This window comes from Meleagris gallopavo, chromosome 4, assembly GCF_905368555.1.
Source record: "Meleagris gallopavo chromosome 4, MGAL_WU_HG_1.1, whole genome shotgun sequence".
Lineage (NCBI taxonomy): Eukaryota > Metazoa > Chordata > Aves > Galliformes > Phasianidae > Meleagris > Meleagris gallopavo.
In genome coordinates, this window is record NC_139407.1 from 30,730,226 (window position 1) to 30,754,665 (window position 24,440).

Genomic DNA, 24,440 nt, shown 5'->3' on the forward strand with positions numbered 1-24,440 from the left:
ATTTAACTGCTTCAAATTTAAATGATACTTTTTTTTTTTTTTTTTTAATTTATCTAGCTTCCATTTCACCATCATATGAAGAGTTGAAATATTACTAGAATGCTATTGGTTTACAAAATAACCCTTTTTTTTTTTTTTCTTCCTTCTCTTCCCTTCTCTGCCCTCCCAAATCTCATCTAGGTTGTTGCCAGTGAAGAAAATACAAAGATAAAATGCTTCTCCTGCCCATTACCTTTTTTCCCTTGTTATTGAATCATGGTTTCGTAAATCTTCAGTGTTTTGTCAAACAATATGCTTTTCCAGAAACTTTTCAATTCTATTACTTGCAAAAAAAAAAAAAAAATAGAATAATAAATAAAAGCCTTTTAAATCTGCATTTGTCTCGGTCTGCTGGTAACTACTCAAAAGCAAAGAATGACAGCACTCCTTACACAAGATGGTTGCTACAGCTGTATATATGAACAGGTGTTCTATTGTTTTCTCTTGTAAAGTACTCACATCACACAAATCCAATAATATGAAAGGTGGTGTGATATTTACTAGACCTTAATCCTTTGACTCAATTACAGGAATATTTTACTTTTCATTTCAGTGGTTATTACATGGTAAGAGAATGTTCAAAAGAACAGTTCACTCTGAGATGGTTAGCAGTATTCACTTGAAAAAAAATAATAATGCATATATACACCAAGCATCTCCTTGCTTGCAAAGAGCTGCAGAGTGAGCTACTTTTAGACACTTCTGTTTATGCCTTCAATTCTTTTCAAAATAGATTTTGACTTTAGAGATGCATTTTGAGAAGCCAACAATCAAAATAACGTCCTTCACTGCAGGAAGTTCCTAACAGAGAAATGTTGGGGTTCCATGTCACTAAAGCACCATGATTTTCTATCACATACTTAGTTTCAGTCCACAAACATCCAAAAAAAACGCAAATCTTCTACACTTAAATGTGGGATGGTGGGATTGTTTTTGCTTTGATCCCTCACATAATAAAGCATTGTGTACAGACAGTTACATTGGCCTTGAAATATCGTGACTCTAGTTCACAAACCAACAGTCTTCTCCAGAATCATAGAAGGCTCGCACTTTCAATTAATCAGTCATACTCACACATTGTTTTTGAATAACTTATATGACCTGAGGGTATTCACAAATATCTCAAGAGATGGAATGTTTAGCAAATCTGAGCAAGAATCATTCACCAGCTGCAGTTAAGCACTTTTTCCTTCATCATTCCCTGCTTGTGTAAGGGAGCATAGTCATTATAAAGGCCATTCTTGTTATCTAATTCACCATCCAAAAATCTGAGTCTCTCACTGCTATTGAGAGGAACCTGCTCTAGGACAGCATAGCTGTAGTTAACTAGAACAAGTTAAGCTTGTATAAAAAAGAATCCAGCTAGGATTCTGAAGGAAAGAAATCAGCTCTAGCTCCATGAGACTATCAAGAGATTTCTCAATAGATTCCCAGTCTTTGCCAAAACTCTGACCGTATCACATCCTGTTCTTATATGTGCTGGTTAGCTCACAGCTATATCTAGTAGGTCTTTTCAGCTACTACAATCATTTCAAAAGCAAAGCAACTTAATAAATCTATAAGATTTAGTAATGAAGAATGTTTTTTTAGTTAATGCTTTGGCAGTTTTGCTGGCTCCAGAGAGATACTGCATTTGTATATGTGACTTCCCAGGTGCGTTTATCAATACTGAAAAGAGCTATGTCAAGATAACAAAGATAAACATATAAAAATATATATGTGAAAGGTTGGATTGACCTCTGCCTGTAGTTTTCACAATTTATGGGAATTCATCAATTTCTCTTTTGTATGTTAAAGCATCTTTCAGTATACAGAGAGAGAGTAACACAGATGTGTTGATGGGCTTAAAAATTATTTCTTAACAGCTTTTGCTCCCATGCTGAGTAGTTTTCCTTTATTCATGGAATATAATGAAACTGAGCTTACACAATAATTCTTTTGGACTGTGGTTTCCCACAAGTGACATATTTTTGTCTATCGTTTTTCCCTGTTAAAGTCTGAGTGTAGAAGGCAGAGGAATCAAGCACAGATGCAGCTCTAATACCAGACTGATACAAAAATATTCTTTAATGGCCTAAGTGTCTCATAAAGAGGTTGAGAAACCTCCTCGATCATCTGGAACACATAAGTTTCTGGAACCAAACCTGAACTATGACTTCAAGTTTCAGAAGGGCCAACTATTATCATAACTCTCAACACAACACCTGTGACTCATTTTTATGCAGCAGATTTTGTTAGGTTATCTCAACAGCCTTGCTACTCTGATATTCCTCTTCCTTGAAAACTACACAAGTATTCCTGAATGCTCAATGGAAAACAAAACAAACAAACAAACCAAAACAAATAAACACAGCAACTTGTAGGCCATAAGAGAGTTTTAGAAGGCCTATCTCCTCACCTATGGACACTGAGTCTGCAATATCATGCCGTATCAGCCTGAGCACCGTTGTGAGCATGCATCTCTTGTAATTTAAAAAATGTAACAATTCTCATGCAGTTTTGCTGATGTGCACTTGATGTGCCCTGGAGAAGCTAATGTCTGTTATGTCTGTCTAGATTAAAAATAAATAAATAAATAAATAAATAATGGTGTACTAGGAAGGAACATGATACTGTGGTAATACACAAGAATCTAAAAGAACGTGACCTTTGCAGAAACAAGTAATACAGGGAATTAGGGAATTACACATCTTGCAGTCTGCTCCTGTTCCTATGCCCCATTTGCTTAATCTTCCTATTATAGCACAGTATAGTAAAGTGATACATAGTTGTAGTTTGTGATGTACTGTAAACCCTCAATAAAACACAGGCTAATTCTTACTTTCACCATTTTCACTTTTTTATAGCTCATCTCTCTTTTTCATACACCATCTATAAAGATTAGTAAAGCCATCACCATTCAACCTCTAATACTCATGATGACTATTCCTTCAAATCAAGTTTTCTTTTGAGAAAATCTGATAGCAAAATCCATTACATGGAAAACTGTTTAGAGATCATCATCCATTAACAATAATTAACAGAAACCTCTTCTGAATTATTTACAATGTTTAAATTTCACATGCTAAGACAACCTACCATTGCAGCGCAAAGAAGATCTTCAAGTTTTCCAAAGATTTCAGAGTAACAACAAGATCCAGAAGTTGGAAACTATACTCTTCTGGTGGTTAAGAAAGAAAGTCTTTCATCTTCTGTTCTACGATAAGAGACTATATCCATTTCCTTCTGCCTTCTCCTTCAGTCTTTAATTCCTTCAGCTGACTGCATGTCACCTGCATTCATCAGGCTCCCAGGTGCCCAAAAACTCCTCATTTTCTTCATCTCTGAATTATTCAGCCATTTCCTCCTGTCCATACCTATACCACACCCTAAATCATAAATTGACAGTTGTCTTTTATAACACTTCCTACTGGCACTCACTTTTTAAAGGCACCCCTATAAGATGTTGTCATCTCTTGGCCAAGGCATTTCCCTGCTAGGGCTTGATTTCTCACAGTTCATCTGAGGTTGATGGAATGCCTCCTCCTCTTAGCCCCAGCTGCTCTGCATTCAGTCTCAGTGTTTGAGAACTAGTATTAGTATCGTGATTCTGGAGTGTCTCTTGGAAGACCGTGGGCTCCAGCTTTAATATTTGCAAAGTCCTTTAATGCATGCTTCAACTTTCACTGGAGCATTCTAGATCATATTGATTTTTGAGAAAAGTTTTATCAAGGTCATGACAAGGAAAACAGAAGAATAATCAAAAAGCAAGAATGATCTTCTAACCCACCACGGCAGCTTATGATGCTGATCTTGCAGCACTCAGCCCTATTAAGTATAGTGTAATATAGTGCAGTAGAGTGTATCCAAGGCTTTGCAATGGGTAGTAGCTTTGGACCAGGGCACATTTCTAGATTTTCAAAAAATTTCTCTTGGTCACCCTACTGTTTTCATGCTCTCATATACATATCAGAAAACATTTATGACAGCAAAAAATGTGCAAAGTGTAGGTGCTTTTTATGGTACACAAGAAATTCCTCTAACATCTTGATACAAATCTTTATAATCTTTTTGCCCTAGGGTTGTTCTGTTACCTCTTACTAAGAATAGTGCTTGACTTTTCTACTTTGAACGTACTTTTTGGGTCAACTATGAAGAAGTATAGGTAATCAATGCTAAGTGACTTTATTTATTTATAGTTACTAACTCATGCTTTGTCTATATCCAAAGACCTGAAAATATTTTTTTCTGCAACCAGGACTAGTAAACTGGATTTCAACCAGCATAAAACTGCATGTCAGTAGTACTAGTATGAAAATACACACAGTTCAAAGGTCATATCAAGTTATATTTTAAAGGCAGACTTGTAAGCCACATCTTAATGGACCCAGGTACCAGGACAAAGCAAAAATCTGAATTTGCAAGTTGCTTTCAAAGTAGCCTGGTCAAAATCATAAACCCAGTATGTAACTTTGTCACATTTCCTTTCAGCAAAAGTGACTGCAGTTTAGAAGTGTCATTCATGGCTAATGGAAATGTACGTTTGTGTGGTTAACTGAATTATTGGCACGGGCTGCCCAGGGGAGCAATGTGGTCATCATCCCTGGAAGTGCTCAAGACACATGGAGATGAGGCACTGAGGGACATAGTCAGTGAGCATGGTGGGGATGGGTTGGGATTGGACAGGATTATCTCAGAGGTCTTTTCCAATCTTAACGATTCTATGATTCTACTGATCGTTGATAACAACATGTAAGATATTTTATTGCTTCCCATCTTCTTTGTTTCCAAGCTCCCCATCATGGTCTACACAAAATCATAAGTGGCATTGCTCCTTTTTGACCTTACAAGATTTGCAACTGTGTCAGTAACTGGTTGGTGTTTCTTTTGGATAATCTTATAATGAATATGAAGTAAAATAGCCTTATTTTCAACCTAAATATATACAATATACTATATGAACTAAATGCTTTATCTATTTTAGCTTTTTATCTATTTATTTCTTAACAGGAGGAAACAGTACTACTTTAAAGAATCTGATATCTCTTCAAAAATGAAACAGAATGAAACAGATCACAGTGAAATGTAAGAATGTTTATTTTGAATGTAACATTCGCTGTTTCTAAGCCAAAATGCCCTCTGAAGTAAAGTAAAAAATTAACAGGTTAGAGAAATCAACAAAATCACCAAATATCATTCTACTAGTCATTTTTCTCTGGAGCTCTTCAGCTAAGAATTTCTAATAATGCCATTTTATGTGTCATATGTTTTTATATGACTGCTAGATAAAGGAGTTCAAATTTACATCTAGACACATGTCCCTGCAAACAAAGATCTGTCTTTTAGAATACACTGATTTCCAAGAAGGACAAATTGAAAGTTCCAATGAATCCTTTCTCTTACTGAAGTCTTATGTTGGTAATTTCTATTAAATGGAACTAGAATCTAATTTAGTTGCTTCATTTTCAAGACCTACAAAATGAGAAGCCCAAGTTTTCCTAATAGACAGTGGATGTGTCAGTTTACTAGTGGCTGAAACAGGTGTGTGGGCGATGTGTATATAGAAAAGTCAATGTCCACAGATAGTACTTGCTGACCTTAACCAGTTATTTTCTACAGCTGAATTAGAAAAATATTGAGGGTGGGCTTGAATATTCCCAGACAAATACACACACAGTGGGGGTCACCAGAGAGCTCAGTAAACCAAGGGAAGGCCTTAAGGATATGGAGCTACACTGGCATGTTTATAAACTGAAACCCAGCATGTGTAGCATAACCCCAAAAGAACAGTGGGAGACGTGAGTGTTCTAAGCCACTCGTATGAACTGAATACGAAATTAAGTTTATATTTTCAGCCAACCCAGACTGACAAATAGCAGTCACTGAAAAACTGTCCCTCCCTGATGTTAAACAAGCTATGGATTTGTATACACATGCACACTTGACAAAAAACTGAGTTCACAGAATTGTTCATAAGCCTTCCTGTACTGCCCCATCATTCCAGTGTTCTGCCTTCTCATTACATCTGTTCTTGTATCCCACCATTTTCTTGCATAAGAGGTATCAGTAAGAAAATTTCATGAATCATACCATACAGTGCAGTGACTGACTGCAGTGGTAAGGCTGACCCTGAAACAAACCAGTTTTTTGCGATTTTCAAAATCCCAGGGAAATTTTCAGTTGAAAATACTAGAGTCCAGAGCTCAGTGTACAGATAAAGGAAGACCAGAACAACAAAACCTTATGCCCAGAAGAGTAAGAACATTGTTTGTGTTGCACTGAACAAGTATTACTTAGTCAGAATAGAATATTTTGAAGAAATATTGGTACTTGCTTAGGAAAAGCTGCCTAGACATTTCAGACCTTAGAGTCTTTTGCCCATCTTTGTCAAATAAGATTAATTTTTCATTCAGAATAATTTAGAAGTACATTCTTCAGAAACAGCTTGCATAATTTCAGCTTTCAGTATTTTCTAAGGCTCTTACTTTCTCTACCTTCCTTTATTTTATTTTCTCAGGAAAATTAACTCTCTAGAATCTTTGCATTTAAGAAGGCACAGAGAGGAGAAAAACGAGCAAGGATTTCTCCAATGTAAACTTGAAATCTTTGGCAATCTTCATTTGTATTATATGTTTCTTTATATGTTTAGAAATATTTTATTAAATATGGAATGCTGATTCTCATTTGGGGCTGAACACCATACAGACTAAACAATGACTTCCACAATTAATTTGGGCCATTAGCAGATGCAAATATATGAAGTCTCTAGAAGTCTAGGGCATCCTATACTGATCTGTTTGTCTCATCTTTCAGACCTGCAGCACCTACAGCTAAGATTTAGCTGCCTAGAAGGTGGCATCCAATGCTATTTGAGATACCTTGAACATCTTGCCTGGCCTTTACTATGCCAGATACTAATGGGTCTTCTCTGGCAAAGCGCTACGCTAGCTAACTGCCATGCCATATTAAAAAAAAAACAAACAATAAAACACAGCAGTAAGATGACTCAACCAGAAGAAAAACCTCAGATAGGCAAAGTCAGACACTGAGAAGGAGTTGATAGAGAATTTATACTCCAAAACTTAAAACTTTGGTAGGTCCAGAATGAGCTGCACAAGACTCAATATCTGGGGAGCAGTGTCCTTTGCAGAAGGGCCTACAAGAATTAATTGTTACCTTCTCTAAACTGCATTTTGCTTTGTTACCTGCAAGCAAGTTCCCCACTATAGACAAAAATGCTGTGTAAGCAGGTCACTGCAACCAAAGTTTGTGTTGTATTAAGATAACAGAGACTGTGTGTTGTTAAAATAGCGTGTTTTGACATTCACCATCAGTGTTTCACTTGGCTAGACCATCACGCCTACAGGTGCCAGATAAAGACAAGGACAAGTTGTAAATGTCACCCTTTGTACTCTGTTGTGTTCAGCTGTAGCCAGTCTCTGTGGAATGTGGAAAACAGTTAAAAGTAGGAGCTTAGGAAATCAGGGAAAGAACAGGACGGGGAGGTGGTGAAAGAACAGGACATTAACTTGAAGAATATCTTACTCAGAATCATGGAATCATGAAGGTTGGAAAAGACCACTAGGATCATCTAGCCCAGCCATCAAACCATCACCTCTTCCCTTCCAGATGCTGGAGGTTTGTCTTATGCTCTCATACTTGGCTAGCATATAGGCTTTGCTTTCCAGTATAAGACATTTGTGCTGCTAACAAACAGATAGTCAGCAATCTCAACAGAAACAGCACACATCTAAATCTTTCACACTAAACATTGGGCTGTAGTTCCCAATCCTGACAACCACAATCCACCCGTTAGCAATGATTGCTTCTCCTCTCCTCCTTAGTGTAATAACAAATTGACAAACCTTTGCTGCAGTATGAAAAAGTGAGAGCCTCTCCTCAATCCTCCTGATCTTATAACAAAACTCCTGAATAAACAAATCAATACAGTTCAATATATGCATCCTCTTTTTGCTATCAAGAAATATTGCTATTAAAGAGATGCTCTCTGAGGTGATTGTTAAATCATCTATTTATTTGATTATTTCTTTTGCATTCTCCAGAAAATGTGTATTTTATTGTTGACATGGTCCTAGAATGACATGGAAGGGAAGAATTAAGGGAATAGTAAAATTGGCAGAGCACTACTCAGTCATTATATCACAGAGCTGATCAAAGATCATTTTAGATGGAAACTTGAAATTCTATACCTTGAAAGATTCAAGTAAAAGGTTGATAATCTGCTGTGTGGAGAAAGTAGGAACAGTGCAGACACCAATGATAGTATGGTTGTTTTTTCCTCTTGCTGCTTGCAGCATCCCTGGGAGAACAGTACAGCTTCACAGAACTGAAGCTGAGGGAACCACCCCCAATATGGATGAAACCCAGATCTCTCCTCAGAAGCTCATTAAATAATTCCCTCAAGTGTAGGTTGCTGATAAATACTTGTCCATGTAAAAATACTATCACAAGTGTTAGGACGATGAGGTGACCATGACAGCTACTGACTAAACCTCTTTGAGAAAACTAGGTGGTTCTATCACTCTGGGAGTCACATGATATTGGAAGGCTTAGAGTTACACTGGAAGGCTACAAGTCTTCCTTAAACGTCCTATCAGTGTTGCAGCAAAAATGGGAAAAGCTGAAGCTGATGAATATATAATAGTTGTGAATGTATTAATTTGTCTTCTTGTTTACAGGCTTTGTTCCTTCTTGTTTTGCTTTTAAGTATACCACAAAATTTTACTGGGGTCAAAGAAACAGAAGAAAAGTTAAGCCTCCTCATGTGTAGACATGCTAAGAGAGCTCCAGTATAGACACACACATAAACAAGTGCTCCTGAAACATGTCAATTGATTCCAAACATTGGGACCATTAAAGCACCCAGTGCACTTTCCACCAACACACCACTCTGACAACACACAGCAAAATGTGTCCACACAAGCTCAGAGACAAAGGGCATAGAGAGAAGCACTGCCAAGAAAAGCGGTGAGGAAAGTTGTTTCATTCCCAGCCAAGTGACTCAAAAGAACCAAAGGACAGAAAAGACCTTTGCCAACTTACGGCAGGAAGTAGGTGTGCGTGGCTTGGGCATGCTTACACCCATACTGCAAGGTTATCCTGTCTCCTGTGCTGACATGCTGATACAACCAGAGGGTGAATGCTTCTCAAGGGGAAACTGCCAAATCATGTCTAGACAAGGGACCACACAAAATACCTAAGTGTGACTAAAAACGTGGAGAAGCTAGATATTACATATTAATCTTTTCATTCCCTAAAATTAAGGGAATTTGAACAGAATCCTCTTAACTAGGCAAATGACAAGTACTTTTGCCAAAACATACCAATACAGGAAATCATTCAGGTGAAACAAGTTCAAAAATGATTGATACAATTAGCCACATTCATGGAGTGAAAAAAGTAATTCTTTATCATAAGAATTCTTAGCACTGCCAAATAATCTATTAAATCATTTGTAACAATGAAGTTAATAACTTGGGTTTCCTCCCAAGTTCTGCTTCCAGGTTTGCTATGTGCAACAGAAAAGATGTACTGAATATACAAGTAAAAAGTTCCATGTTCCAAGTGTCCCATGAATGCCTTAATGTTCGAGGCACAGATACAGCAGTGAGTGTAAGTTGTCTCTGCGTCACAAGTCATCCTGCAGGAAAACCTTTCACCCTCTTCAGTAAGCTTCAAAGTAGACCCTAAAAACCAATTATGAAACCTGTCTACTTTGGCAGTCCTCAAGTGGCAACATGCTTTCTCATGCGAATTAGTTTGGGTTAGGCCAATACTGCCATGATATTCAAAGTAAATTCAGTATGCTTTAGCAAGAAGAGCTGAGCACAATGCCAGTTCAGACCACTTTGAATGCTATTCATGCATGTGCATCAAGACAGTGAAAGGATAGAAAACTGCTGTGAAGTTTCGAGCTAAATATTTGCAGGAAAAACTCAAACATGTTTTAGGAATCATATTTTCTTAGTGAATCTGCAGCTAACTAACAGAAGAGTATGGATTAAAAGCTGAATTGGTTTTGACTTTCAACTGAAAATTCTACATGTTCAACCACAAACTCATTAGTAGAAGATGGGAAGGGAAAAGGATTAGGGTTTTCAATTAAAAAAAACAAACAAAAACACTACAGAAGTGAACCCATTTTTCTTTGTTTGCAGTTCTCTGTGTAGAAAACTATATTTTCACCCTTTTTAAATCCAATCATTACAAATACTTGCCCTTCAAAGCAAGGAATTATCCTCCGTTTCCAAAAAGTCATCATGTACTGTTGGTAGGGCAAAACAGCTGCAACGAACTATCCTAACAGCAACTGTCCTACTGCTGTGTACAGACATGCCCAGCAGATAAATAAGCCCAAGCTGCATCACATCATGTGTATCTCTTGATCAACAAGGGCCCACAACTCAAGTCATTATAGACAGAGCAATCAAAGCATTTATAGTATCACATGCCCTGTAGACTACACAGGCTGTTTCCTCACACATTACCCAATGTCTACAGCATCTGGATTCTTTTTATTTAAAAATAGAGAATTAAACTCCCTACCAATGAGGTTTACCAAGGGAAATTTGTGACCACCTCACTTTTTCAAATTTGATGAAGAGTTAGAAGAAATAGATACATTTTTTTTAATGTATACGCACCTACACGCACATGAATTCACATGTATTTATTTGTTCATGTTGTTTGATGTAGCTATTGACAGGAAGGCAGTGAAGTATTACAACAGCAAGGTGCTGACCACTTGAGTGGCCAAGTTCCATTCTCTAATTATTGTTTTTAATTTTTTCTCTCTTTTTCTTGAAATGAATAAAGTAGCACATGAGACAAAGAATATATAAAACCTCACTGAACACAGAACATGGCAGTCTTACCAGTCAGTAGAGCAATAAGTCTAATAGGGGAGACTTCATGATTGAAACACAAACCTAGGATCCCTGGGCCAAGAAACTAATTACCTAAGGAACAGACAAGGCCTGTGCAGATGTAGATGTTCAACAGACACTAGCACTGAAAATGAAGTGGTGAGGGGGAATAAAAAAAATTCAATTTCATAACTGTTGCTTTAGCTTATTTTCTGCAGGCAGTAAAACTCAATATCCAAACAAGACCCATTCCAGAAAATTTGATCAGATAAAACCTAGTCAGCTTCCTTTTTTTGACATTACATTTTAAAAATATGAATGATCTCTTCTTTACAAAAGAATTTGGAAAGTTTCAGTATGAACACTAGACAGCACGGAAACTGGAAACTATTTACAAGGAAAAGAATTCCAAATATCAAAGCAGTTTAGGATTTTGTAAAGACAAACTACCTCACTACTTGAGAAGCTCAATTCTTCCAGGTATACAAGCTTCCTATGAATATCATTCATTTCAGAATGAATTTTCAGGATTTTGTAAGACTACTACTCTCCAAGCGCATAATGCAAGAATATAATTGAATCCTTCACAAGCATTACTTAAATTACCAGAAAGCACCAAGGTTGACTTCCAAGAAAGAGAATTGATACAATCATGAAGTAGCTAACACAAGTGAAAGTTAAAATCACAAATTCTGGTCTCACTAGTAAAAGCAAAAACTAAGTGTCTGAACTGGGGAGACACACTCGCTTTTCAGTGGCTTAATTAGGAATTGCTAATCAATGACTCAATTCTATCATGAATGGAAACCAATCAAAAACACAGAAACCTTCCTCTAAAGCTAACAAAAACCAAAGAGGAACAATGAGGAAGAACCAGCTCCCCTCTTTGGTTGCGACAACATAAAGACAAAAAACTTTACTGCATAAGAAATACTTAGGAATTTCAGCAGTCTATTGAGAATGCTTCTCCCCTCCACACAGCCACAACCAGCTTATGGCAATTCACAACTCCACACACCCTAACAGCAATCAGCTGCTTTTAGCTCTCCCTTGAAAGACAGTTTCTAAGAAGGCCTGGAAACAGCTGTGGTCTCCACAGGTCTAAGACTGATTCGGTCAGCAAGGTTTGAAAAACAAGAACTCACAATTCTTTCATTTGTTCTAGTTAAATACTATATATGTACATTTCCCTTCTGCAGATAAGAGAATGTTCACTGCAAATAGGTAGATTGCCATCCTCATAGCAGCAAATATTTTCAAATACAAGTGAAAAGTATTTGACTGTCTTAATAAGCATGGTGAAGGGCAGAGGAGACATTGAGTTAAGCTCTTCAGCAGCCACGTATGGCTTTCTGAAATAATTAGGATGGCACATTACACATCAATAAACTCTCACACTCTATAAACCTGCTATAAAAAGCCTCTAGCATCAGTGTCTCAGCTGCTTCTGAATCCTTTCTTCAAGCAAATACACCTCCTCTGCCCTTATTTTTATAGCTTTCCGTAACATGATTGCATTTGAGTACTATCATAAAAATAAGGGGATTAGTCTGTATGTCTTTCTGCTGCTTCTGAGGAAACTGATCTGGAACTGCACCAGGCAGTCTCCACACTGCCTCCATGCTTCCACCTTCACTCAATCCTTTTTCCTTTTTATACTGTCTCATGTGTGATCAAAAAGTCTCATCATCCTTCTTCAGAATGAAACAAAGAATATTGCCAATTTCTCACTAAAGAAATAAAAAGTTCTACCTCTTTTTTTTCTCTCTCAAACTGAATATACATATACTTGTCCACTCATCCCTTAGTTACAAATATCCATGGCTCTCTTAAGCCATGCTGTCTCAAAAAATTGACCATTTTGGTCACAATTGTGCTATAGCATACTTTTAAAAAAATATTTTAAATAAGTCAAACATCTTTTTCCCCCTTCCTTCTTCAGTTTTCAAGTTGATTTTTGAGTTTTGAAGTTTTCTGAAGTTTGAAGACTTCAGATGCATTTTTATGCTAATTGTTAATGTTTCAAATATATCGTATAGGGTACTTAATTCAGCTTTTTCACCATGACACCTTGGACTAAGGGAGCAAAAGATGGCTTTTTCAGCAAGAAAGAGTGCAAAAATCTCAGGGTAACAGATGAACTTGGAATCCTTTGGTCAACAACATGTTAGGAAGGAGCCTTCTGCACAGCAATCACCTTTGAACAAATCTGTAAGTAGAAGAGATCTACATTTATGATAAAAAGCACAGAGAATGTTTAAACTTCTTGTTTGAAGTGTGATAAGTTAAAAATGTCTACCTAAATTTCAAGGAAAAAAGAATCTACAAAGTCATTTCTTTGCAACAAGTTGATGAGTTCATCACACTGAGCAAATAATGGCATGTTTAATTATTGTGGGAATATTCTTCAAGGGCTAATTTTATATGTGACACTAAAAGGGTTTTGATTAACCAGAAATTGTTTGGTAGAGTATATATGTCGTTTGCCTTAAGTCTTTCTGATTTTCAGAGATAAAGTAAACCTATCTCCGTCCCTGCCAAAGGCTGACATTATGAACTGGAGAACAGTAATTTATATTATTTTATTAGTAAGCTTTACTATAGTCAGAGCCCTGCCTAGAAGTTATCGGGACACAGGTAAGAATATATCTCGTGTTTTTATTCTGTTCTTTCATATAATACTGATGACTGCATCTTAGCATGTATGGTTATTTAGTATTGTTTTATCACTGCTAGTTCTACACTAGTTTTCTTGTAAGTGAAAGATACACAACAGAACTGTAGCTGTATAATTCCAGTCTTTTGATCACCCTTAGACATATCACTTCCTAATGTCTTGAGAGTCCATGAGCTGTGTGATACAGCCTGGTCCATGCAGAGAGGATGCGCACTAAAGGGTAATTTAATCTATAGGAGTGTGGTTATTCCACTAAATTTCAGGTACTCCAAAACTTGTTGAATCAAAGACTGCAGTTGTTCTAGCATCCATACATAGCCCATGGGAGAAAGATAGTGAAGTAAAAGAAAGAATGCTACATCCAGCTAGTTATTCAGTGTAGCTCTTTAGAGCTCTGAAATTGCTCTTTATCATTCTTTGGAGAAGTCTTACTTTCCACTAACCACTAAAGGAGCCTATGATGACTGCATTTGGCACTAAGTTTTAAGTCCCAAAAAAGAGAAAACTGAAATCCTCCCACAGTGTGCATGTCTGATGAGTCTTTCACATTATATATTTCTATCATTGGTCAAGTGTTCTCATCTTTAGAACTTTCAAATGCACTAACAACTGCTGTTTTTCTTATTTATCTTTAATCATCATCCCAACTGACATTTCCTCATTACTTAGGGAAACTGGGTTAACTCTTAATTTTGCCTGATTCTTTTATACTACTCTCAGAACTACTGACATGGGTGTGAGATAGAACCGTCCTGATTAGGGAAGATACTCCTAATTTCAAAATTAGTGTCTGAAAGTATTCTCTAAGAAACAAGAAACTCAAGAAACAATAGGATTTAGGCTTGGCCATTAATAAAAGATCCGCTGGCAAAGGAAAATATTTGCATACAATCTTCAGATAAATTGGACACAGATAAATCGGATAGGGCTAGTTAATAGAGAAAGATGAAGTTCTGTGATTTTTTGTGGAGCTTTGTTTCCCAAGGTAGCCTTCAATTTACTACACAGGGAAGCTTTCACCGGCAGCCAAATGATCATCAAGTACACTTTTAAGTAGCTAAGACAAGTCAAAAAATGATTTCTAAGGTGTTTATTTAATCATGCAATGCGTACCATCATAGCTGAAAACACCTTCTAGATTTGATTGTAACTTCCTTCTGCGAAACATGAAATAGGCAGGGAAATTACACTGTAGTTCAAAAACAAATTGTTTCCCACCTTCAAGTCAAATAGATAGCATTGCCTCATGCCTTCCACCTTAGTAATAGTACTACTGGCACTGAATTCTGTTTTTCTGAAACTCCATATATTAAAAAAAAAAAAAAAAAAAAGTATTTGATGAAGCATTTGAAACATATTCTATTCAAATACTAATTATCTTGTTTTTCAGAGGAAAAAAACAGCATCAGCCAGCGGTTTTCTCAGCTGCAAGAGAACAACTTTAAAGCCATGTAAGTTGTCTGGGTAAAGAATTTACTTGCAAATTTGCTGCCTATGAACATCCCTATGGCATTTTGTGTCATTTGGAGATGAGCATGCACTGCAAGTCGCACACTCCCTATTCCATCAGCCTGAGCAAATTGGCGATAGAAGCCCTCTTACTGTCTCATGCAAAAAGTAATACAGTTATTTTTATTTTTTAGATAGAGAGAAGCATTATTAATGTTCTCCATTCCTCTTACAGTGCCATGATCATGTTTGCGCAGTATGTGCAAGGAAACACATTTGCCCAAGTGGTTAAAATGGCTGAAGCTGTAACAGACTTTGCCAAAAGGTGCACTGATGTAGACAGAGACAATGCAAACTGTCAGAAGCCTTTGGTAAGCAAACTTGTACTTTTAATGCAACAGAGGTTTTCAGAAGTGACATAATTTCAGGGTACTGGTATGCATTTTTCCAGGCAGGAGTAAGATATTAGGAGACATGGTTTACTCGTGTGTGAATGTTTGCTCTTATTGACTCTTTCCTTCTCCATGCTCCCACCTAAGAGACATCTCAAGATGAGCAAAGGATAACAAAGTCCTTCACAGAAAATAACAGTAGCTTTTGAAATCCTTGACCTCCTAAAATGTTTGTAAACTTGTGCTTTTATGGTTATCATAACAAAACTCAGTAGAAGCCAGATTAGATATTTCTAGCAATTATGATGCTCATAGGAGCTTTCTCCACTCCATTAACTTACATTGCTAGTATTCACAGAGTCTACTTCAATGCACTGTCAGATCAGCAGATCGAATCATGGAAAATGGATATCAGTCTGTAACAACTCTTCTATTTATTAAATATGGGGCTGAAGCAAATCCTGAATTAAAACAATTCCGAGCTGAAGCATGACTGACAGCAAACCTGAGCATTGCTACTTGATGAACAAGGAACCTGGGAACTGTTGTTACATAAACCTGCGACTTGTCACTATACAATCTGATTTTAATTAGAAAAGAGTACGGATCCCACTGAGATATACAAATCAAACGATCATCTTGACTCTAATCAAGAAATGAGGGTCTGAATGTTTTAAGTTCAGTGGAAGCTGAACAGTATGTTTGAAAACTATCTCATCATAAAGTCTATCTTGGCATAATAGTAGGTATCAGAAATTGACACATATATTTTAGAAGTCACTCTGACACTGCAGGGAAAGCAGTGGTAGTAAAGAGAGAAACTATACGTTTACACAAATTAGGGCTTTTTGGGTTAAAAAGTCTCCTCATAAAGCTCACGGGGGTGAAATAGAATCCTCACACGCATTAGCTTTTTTTCTAATTTTTCACAGGACAGGATCTTCCTCAATACAATATGCCAGGAGGACAATCTTCCTAGATTTACTGATTGCTGTGCTAAAAAGGACCCTGAAAGAAATGATTGCTTTCTCTCCCTTAAAAATTCATCAAGAGGATTCATTTCTCCTTTTGAAAGGCCAAATGCTGAAGCTGCCTGCAAAAATTATTCAGAGCATCGTCATTCATTACCAGGATAGTAAGTAAATAACTCATAGATTTGTTGCCTGCATATGATGGTTATGAGCCTTGAGACCACAAATGCAGTATCAACCAAAAAGTTCAATGAGACTTGCTGTAGAGCCATCCTCTCTTTTCTTCCTAATGAGAAATATTTGAATAATCCATCCAGGTCTATTTGTCATCATGTGAAACCTGTTCTACCAAAGCCTACTTTGAATATAGGTCCAAACATAAAGCAATCTGATCTATCTCATTGTAGTTTAAATAAAGCACTCATCTGAAACACTAGGGATTTGTCTTCAGTCCTTAAAAGCCAAGCAGATGTTCTGCTGCCTCTAGACCAGAAACTGGAAGGATCTCAGCCTTTAATTTCCAGAAAAATGCCAGCCTCATCAGAATTCTTCCAAGACACACTGCATCATACAGCTTGTTGTTTTGACAAGAAAACAGATGCTTTTAGTAGCTATAATTCAGCAGATACTACAATACCACTGCAGCTCCCTACGTCTCGGGCTTAATCTGATAGTAAAGACATTTGTCTCTGTTTTAGTTTTATCTATGAGGTTTCCAGAAGGCATCCTTTCCTCTATGCCCCAACAATCCTTTCTGTTGCTATCCATTATGATGAGATGATGAAGGACTGCTGCAGAAGTGCTGAAGACTCCACTCATAACCTGGAGGAATGCTTTCGGAGACAGGTATTACAAAGCAAGGTTTGGTTTTGTAGCATGTGACTAGTGGCTTTCCCATAATGAAACAAATGCCGAAGCAGAGCTATTGATTATTTCTTTTTCAGCCTCTGCATCTGATGTTAGAATTCACCCTGCTAAGGACAGGGTAAAATACGACTTGAATGCTACTTAACTACTTAAATCAGTAGTTTTTACCACAAAGCATTTTCTTGGCTTTCTTCCATTTTCACAGTCTGTATCATCTTTCTACTAGGCCCCAAAGGTGGTGAAGCCCATCAGAGAAGATGGCCTGAGGCAGGAACACACATGTGGAATCTTGAAGAAGTTTGGAGAACGGACCATAAAGGCTCTGTGAGTCTTCCTGATGCTCACCAAACAAGGCTTTGTCTTGTCTGCTTCAGCTGTAGACTGGCCACACTCATTGTTAAGATGTAACATACGGCCTGTTACAGGGCTTCCTGGCTGCTCCCCTAGAGTCCCTTAGGCATACACATTTTGAAATACAGTGTGGATGTCATATGTCAGCAGAAAGCAGATCTGCACCTGCACGCAATACAATGAATGTGAATACTGCAACATCGTCTTTCTGTGCAGGCCACCTGTAGCACCTAACAAGGCAAATGGACTAGTACAAATTGACGCATGACAGCAGTCACTGTTTTCTCTTGGTGATTTAATGTTTATGAGCCAAATACAGTTCAGCTCACATAAGACACAAAATTGTTACTGTAATTTCACATTCACCTTCCATATATCCTTGTTTTCTCACACTAAATTTCACTGGAGATCCCTAGATAACTCTGAATATCTCAGCCTTTGGCTTCAAGTGGTATTTTTTTTTAATCAATATCAGTGACAGCAGTAACGGGCCATTTCTGACCAGTTTGCATACAGCCCTTTACAGACAAGTAATGAAAACTATCACAGTCTCACATTGTGAATATTAGCAATAACTATTTCTCTTCATTTTAGGAAACTTGTGCAAATAAGCCAGAAATTCCCTAAAGCTGATTTTTTTACTGTTACCAAACTTGTGTCCGATATTGCTAACATGCACAAAGACTGCTGTCGTGGAGATATGCTGGAGTGCATGCGTGATAGGGTAAAACATTTAATATTTATGTATGTTTGCAGAAATTATCTGCCTTTTTTTCTTGTTTTCAGATTTTTTTCCTTCTGTGTTGTAATGTTTTCTCTGGAGCTTAATTTTTCAGACTAAAAACATGGTTGATTATCCCAGTTTACTTTTTTCTGTCATGAAGTCTTAAAAAAAGTCAGCAAATCAACTTTGTGACTAAAAGGGCCTAATTCTGTTTTAGTGAATCCTGTTACAATTCCTAGCTGAGCCATATATTTTCTGCGCAGTTTTCAGCAAAACATGTATCTGCCTTTCCTTTGTTCTCTCTGCTTTTCTAACATACCAAACCCATCTATCTCACTACTTGTCTGTGATGCCTAGCTAGATAACTAACTTCTCTGTTTAGGTGGTTATCTGGAACCTATCAAATGGAAAGCAAAAGGCTTCAGCAGCTTTTTACCTATAACAATACTAATAAAAAAAAATAATAATAATAAAGACCAAAATCTGATTAAACTTCCTTTGTTTGCTTTTCAGGAAGAAATTCTACACTATGTCTGCACCAACCAAGACATCATATCAAGTAAAATTAAAAAGTGCTGTGAAAAGCCATTGCTCCAAAGAAGTGAATGCATTGTTAATGCAGAAAACGATGACAAACCTGCAAACTTGTCTCCCCAGGTCAGAGAGTTTATAGAAGACAAAGGAATATGTGAACGCTTTGCTCAGGAAAAAGATACCCACTTAGCCAGGTAACATGTATCTTCCTCCAGTCTTCAATTTTTGTGTTCTACTACTTGAGTTACAAGATGGCAGTTTGAAAGACAAAGATCAGCTCATTTAGCCTCAGATTTGTCTGCACTGTGAGCATGTGGGCATGTAGGAACTGCACAAGGTTATCTTCATAAAAAACCAACCTTAGCGAGTATGGAATGAGAACAAATGCTGAACAAGACACAAGAATTTCAGAGAATACTGAAGAAATGCATGCGAAATTTAGGTACTATCAGTTCTGATCTTAGGATCAAAATCTAACTTTGATCCACTCTTACATGGGAATAAAAACACATACCTAAATGATGCTCATGTCTTGACTCAACAGGTTTGATCCATTTCTTTTCTAGACATGTTCCTTTGTCTGATGAAGCCCTGATCCTACCTGTAGCAAATCTAAAAAAAATCAAAAACAAACAAACAAAAAACCCACAAGCTGCAACAGAAACAGTATCAAGTCACAAATAATCAATTTACTTCAAATAACACCTATCACTTCCATTTATGAACACTGCAGCTAAGAGATTAAGAGATTGAGCACAATGCTATGTAGAGTGACTGCTTTCAGGACAACTAATCTTTTCAAGATCTTTTAAGAAGTGGCTCTGTTACTGGAAATTACTTCATTTAGATAGGAAGAGCTTAACAAGCCATGTTCTGTTCAAGTTGAATTCTGGGCTGTGATTTTGTGAAATTCTCCTCATTACATAGAAGATCAGATGAAAGCAACCCAAAAGCATCCCTACTGTCCTTACTATCCCCAATCTCCTGAAAGTGACAGTTTTGTCTTACTGCTAATTCCCAATGCATACATATTGCAGGTTTCTCTATGAATATTCCAGAAGACACCCTGAATTTTCTGCTCAAATGCTTTTAAGAATAGGTAAAGGATATGAGGACCTACTGGATGAGTGCTGCAAAACTGGCTCTCCAGACAACTGCTGCAGCAGAGGGGTAAGTGCCTTACACAATACATGGATGAAATCAGGCACACAATCACACAGCTTGTCTGGCTAAATAGTACTTGTGTGGGTACTAGAGCTACTGGGGATGGGACAGGAAAAAACCTTCTCTTGGTGTGCATGTCTGATTTCAGGTATCCAGCCTCCTCCTCTCCCTGTGGATATTTTGCAAGAAGCTGCTGCTATAATAATTTAATATGGATAGATAGAGATGCCAGTGAGACGGATGGAGATAGCATTTCTGTGAGTCCCTACTCTCTGTTAGGCTCCCAGCAGCACCACTTGCTCACTTGCAAATTAAAAAGGCCCTTACTCAGAGGGTGGTGAGGCACTGGCACAGGCTGCCCAGAGACCTGTGGGTGCCCAATCCTTAGAGGTGTTCAAGGTCAGGTTGGATGGGGCCCTGGGCAGCCTGGTCTCATGGGTGGCAACCAGCCCATGGCTGGGGATTGGAACTGGGTGGACTTTAACGCCCCTTCCAAGCCAGTCTCAGATATAGACATCTGCATTGTACACGTCTGAAGTTCGGAGCAACTCTGTGCCTTCCATTACTTATAGAATTAATATTTAAAGATGTTTGAAGTGGACTTCTGTCACATTCAGGCAGTTTAGAGGTCTTAGATAGGTTTCTAATAAAATTAAAACTTGGTAGCATTTCAGGTGAGAGGCAGCTATGGAGATCAAGGCCTCATCGTAAGGCAATAGGACATTCTGCATTCCCACTGATAAAGTGATTCCTCAAATTAATTTTGTTTCCTCAGGAAGAAGAACTGAAGAAACACATTTATGAAACTGAAAGTGTGATGAAGACAAGCTGTGACATTTACAAGGAGAAAGGAGATTACTATTTCCAAAACGAGTATTTATCTTTTGTTTTTAAAATACGTATCTGCTTACCTGATGCCTGTACCAGATGGGCACAGTGTAGGCTCGAATTAATTCATAGATGGGAAAAAGGCTGGGCTAAAAGACATCATCTGAATGTTTGGTCCACTAAGTTTTAAGATTTTCTTTCCTTCTAACTTACAAGACAAAGTTCTGTCCTCACCTAGCTCCTGAGGCAGTGAAACGACAACTTGTTCAATCTCTCATTCACTTTTGCTATGGATTGGTGTTTTTTGTTTTTGTTTTGCTTTATAACTGCATTTTGAGCTGTGAGATGTAACTTAAGAGTCATAAATTTGGCTAAAAGGCCATTTCTGCATCTTCTGCAAAAGACCTTTCTCTAATTCCAGCAGCAAATGTAAATACTAACAACTATAACAAAAAATTAACTACAGTAGACAAGGAAAACCTGAATAGCTTAGCTGTGTGCTGTGCTTCAATGCAACATGCAGGCACAAGCCTCCTGCAGGAATTCTGGCCTTGATTTGCAATGTTAATGAGCACATGCCTAACAAAGTATGTAAGTAATTTCAAATCCATAAACTGCTTGCATGAAGTTAGGCTTCTGCTGTCTTTGTCTGGGGAGAGAGATAAAGAGAGCTTTCTGTACTCTTGGGCATGTTCGATCTTTAAAAGACTTGTGGAACTAGAGGGTTCCAACAACCCCATTATGCTACTTCTGCCTAGTGTACCAGTTTTTATGGTTCCCCCAGCCACCAGGGCTAATAAGCACAGTTTTTAAGTGAGGAAAAAAACCCAACTTTTTTGAGTTTATCTCCTGCTGAGATCAGCTCTGCCAAGAAGTCACCCAAGTTCAGTTTTGCTTCTAAACATGCTCCCTGCACTCCCAGAAAAGAGAACAATGCAGGGAAAATATACATACCATTTCATAAGAGAGCCTACCAAAATATAAACAGCAATGTTAGCATTAATTTTATTTAGCCCGGTAGGAGACTAGTCAGAAAAAGGAGAGATCTCACAGGGAGCATGCTTATACTTGCGTACATGAGTCTACAAACACTAGGCTGAGTTCTGCCCTACTAGGAATGAGTGTTCTGCTGTGGGATTTGGCTGGAGCCTTACACTGTTGAAGGCAGTGGCTTGCTCACTGCTGGCTGCTTGAATGTAAGCACCAATATCAAAGAAATTATCATTTCAGGCTTCTCCTGAGCTTCACCAAGAAGATGCCTCAGTTAACATCTGCAGAGCTGATAAAATTCACCAAGCAAATGACTACAATTGGCTCCAAATGCTGCCAACTGAGCCAGGACAAGCTATTGCCTTGTGCTGAGGAAAATGTAAGTTTGTTGTTTTTTTGTTTTCTTAATCCTTAGTTTCTTTTCTTAGTCCCATTTTTTTTTCCTGAAGCTCTGTGCCAATTCCTACTACAAGCAAAGTCCAAGAGTTTGGAGTACCAGCAAATGAGCAAAATGCTCACTGAGGTATTAAAGCTGCCCTGAAGAAGTACTTCCAGATACACACCTGTAGTAAGCATAACAGTGTTACTGAAGTCAATGCTTGAATTACTCTCTCAATTACACTGCAAGCAATCCATTTAGCAGAACGAATTCAGGAAAAACATTCAGCAGAAAAAATCCCTTTTATCTTACGGGCAAAGCTTAATCTAAGTTCTCAGTTATTATTTATAACTTTACTGAAAGCAGTATCTATATCAGGGATTTTTTAAAATAAGAGAATAACATGAAATTGTGTTTTTCACTTCTTCTTAAAGCTGGATCTTGTGCTTGGAGAAATATGTAGAAGACACCTGACCAATCCGATAAACCCTGCTGTTTGCCACTGCTGTAGTAGCTCCTATGCTCTCAGGAGGCCGTGCATGGGGAAACTAGAAATTGATGAGAATTATGTGCCCTTATCATTAACACCTGATCTGTTCACTTTCCACGAAGACTTGTGTACAACTGAAGAAGAAAAGTTACAGCACAAGAAGCAGGAGTAAGGCATACCTCTTTCACTCTCTTACCTGTGTTCCTTATTTTTACCCTGGCAATGCTTACTTTCCCTTGTCCACTGTACTTGTCTGCCTTCTATAAAATGCCTTGGAAAGCAGCCATGTCCAGCCTCAGCAGCGCACCTACCTAACTGCTTTTCTTTCTTCTTATCTTTGTCCTAGTTTCTTTTGCAGTCTGGTTGAACCTGTATTTATCTGCCTTTAATTAGAAGAAAGTCATTTTTCAGAGGAGGTAGCTGTACTGGTATATACAGCACCAGAGATGAAGCAATAAGTGCCTGAAGTTAGTTCCTCACACTGTCCTCTACAGAAACTGTGAAAGTCATATCATAAAAACATACCAGAAGAACAAGGAAGCTAATGCACGACCTTTATGGTTTAACTGAAGTGTGTCTCTCAGTAAGACAGCCTATGTATTTATCCACAACCCAAGCACTCCTTCGATCTCTGGATGCTTGTTTGCCTTTGTCAGAGAGAACTGTCATGCTGGACCTCCCACTACAAGGAAAAACAAGTTACCTTGGATAACTCATGCTATATTAAACTTATATTGTCTAGGACACTCTCGAGTGGTAACAACACAAATCAACTGTATGATTTGTTCAGGGATATTAGTGGTGGAACAACTTCAAAAACAAGCACTACTATTATACTTCACAGGATAATAGGGAGATGCTCCCCAGTGCATCCTGCCTGGTTGTTTCATAAAGATGAAAAAAACCTATAGAAAGCAAGTGGATAATAAGAAAACAAAGATCTTACTAGACTAGTGGTTGAGAAGTGCTTCTTAAGCTGCTTGCTCACCTTCCAGCTTCACAGGACTTTGCTTCCCTTGCAGAATGCTCATCAACCTCATCAAATACAAGCCCCAGATCACACAGGAACAGTTGACTTCCGTCACTGTGGCTTTTACTGCCATGAGGGAACAGTGCTGCAAAGAAGAGAATCGTGAGGCATGTTTTGTGAAAGAGGTATTTGTTCCACTTTCAACTATATGTTCTTAATCAAAATGAAAGCACTTAAGTGTAAATTTCTCCATTAAGCAACAAAAACAAAGTCTGGCTAGCCACAATTCCTTTGGTTACTTTTCCAAAGATCTTTCTCTATAACAGTACTTGACTGAATTTCCTTTTAAAACAAGTTCCTTTACAATAGGGAGGGAAAGAATATTCAAAATTTTGTCAAGGCGTTTCCTGTATTTATTTCCCCACATCTGCTTTTCTCTCATCCTTCCTGTGTTATTTTAGCTTTTTGAACTTCATACTACAGAGCTACTTAGATTTTTCTCTATCTTCGAGTAAACTTGATTTTCCTTATTTCTCATCTCTCTCCAATGTATTCCTTAACTGAACAAGCTTTCCATGACCCTTGAGAAATGTTCAGCTCTGCTTTACCCAACCTATCTACAAAGAACCACACTACTAGCTCTTTGTAATAAAACTACTTCAGTGTTTTTCCAACAAATACAAAACCAGCTAAGACAATCTGAGCTGAACAGCAGAAGTATCATACATACATGTATTTATACACAACCCG

The 24,440-nt window shown here is 37.7% G+C and overlaps 3 protein-coding genes across 4 annotated transcripts in view; 2 read left to right on the forward strand and 1 right to left on the reverse strand.

The window, feature by feature from the left end:
* ALB (albumin) overlaps positions 1 to 374 on the forward strand; it is a 12,561-nt gene extending 12,187 nt beyond the window's left edge. The window contains exon 15 of the mRNA XM_010709648.4: positions 181 to 374. The gene's annotated coding sequence lies outside the window, so the exon portion shown is untranslated. The remainder of the gene's footprint in view (positions 1 to 180) is intronic.
* Positions 314 to 24,440, reverse strand: part of RASSF6 (Ras association domain family member 6) — a 106,808-nt gene continuing 82,681 nt past the window's right edge. The window contains exons 12-13 of the transcript XR_014882989.1: positions 23,709 to 23,835; positions 314 to 19,481 (exon numbers count right to left, since the gene is read on the reverse strand). The gene's annotated coding sequence lies outside the window, so the exon portion shown is untranslated. The remainder of the gene's footprint in view (positions 19,482 to 23,708; positions 23,836 to 24,440) is intronic.
* The window catches only part of LOC100545878 (alpha-fetoprotein), an 11,888-nt gene continuing 429 nt past the window's right edge, over positions 12,982 to 24,440 (forward strand). The window contains exons 1-13 of one of the 2 annotated variants that reach the window (XM_031553035.2): positions 12,982 to 13,115; positions 14,972 to 15,032; positions 15,266 to 15,401; positions 16,355 to 16,557; positions 17,092 to 17,239; positions 17,487 to 17,584; positions 18,206 to 18,335; positions 18,849 to 19,063; positions 19,907 to 20,039; positions 20,809 to 20,906; positions 22,092 to 22,230; positions 22,665 to 22,888; positions 23,743 to 23,875. In XM_031553035.2, the coding sequence (XP_031408895.1) occupies positions 15,270 to 15,401; positions 16,355 to 16,557; positions 17,092 to 17,239; positions 17,487 to 17,584; positions 18,206 to 18,335; positions 18,849 to 19,063; positions 19,907 to 20,039; positions 20,809 to 20,906; positions 22,092 to 22,230; positions 22,665 to 22,888; positions 23,743 to 23,875 (1,653 nt within the window). In that variant the 5' untranslated portion in view covers positions 12,982 to 13,115; positions 14,972 to 15,032; positions 15,266 to 15,269. Of the gene's footprint in view, positions 13,116 to 13,456; positions 13,542 to 14,971; positions 15,033 to 15,265; positions 15,402 to 16,354; positions 16,558 to 17,091; positions 17,240 to 17,486; positions 17,585 to 18,205; positions 18,336 to 18,848; positions 19,064 to 19,906; positions 20,040 to 20,808; positions 20,907 to 22,091; positions 22,231 to 22,664; positions 22,889 to 23,742; positions 23,876 to 24,440 lie in introns of those variants that run through there. The other variant, XM_085222705.1, reaches the window with a different exon arrangement.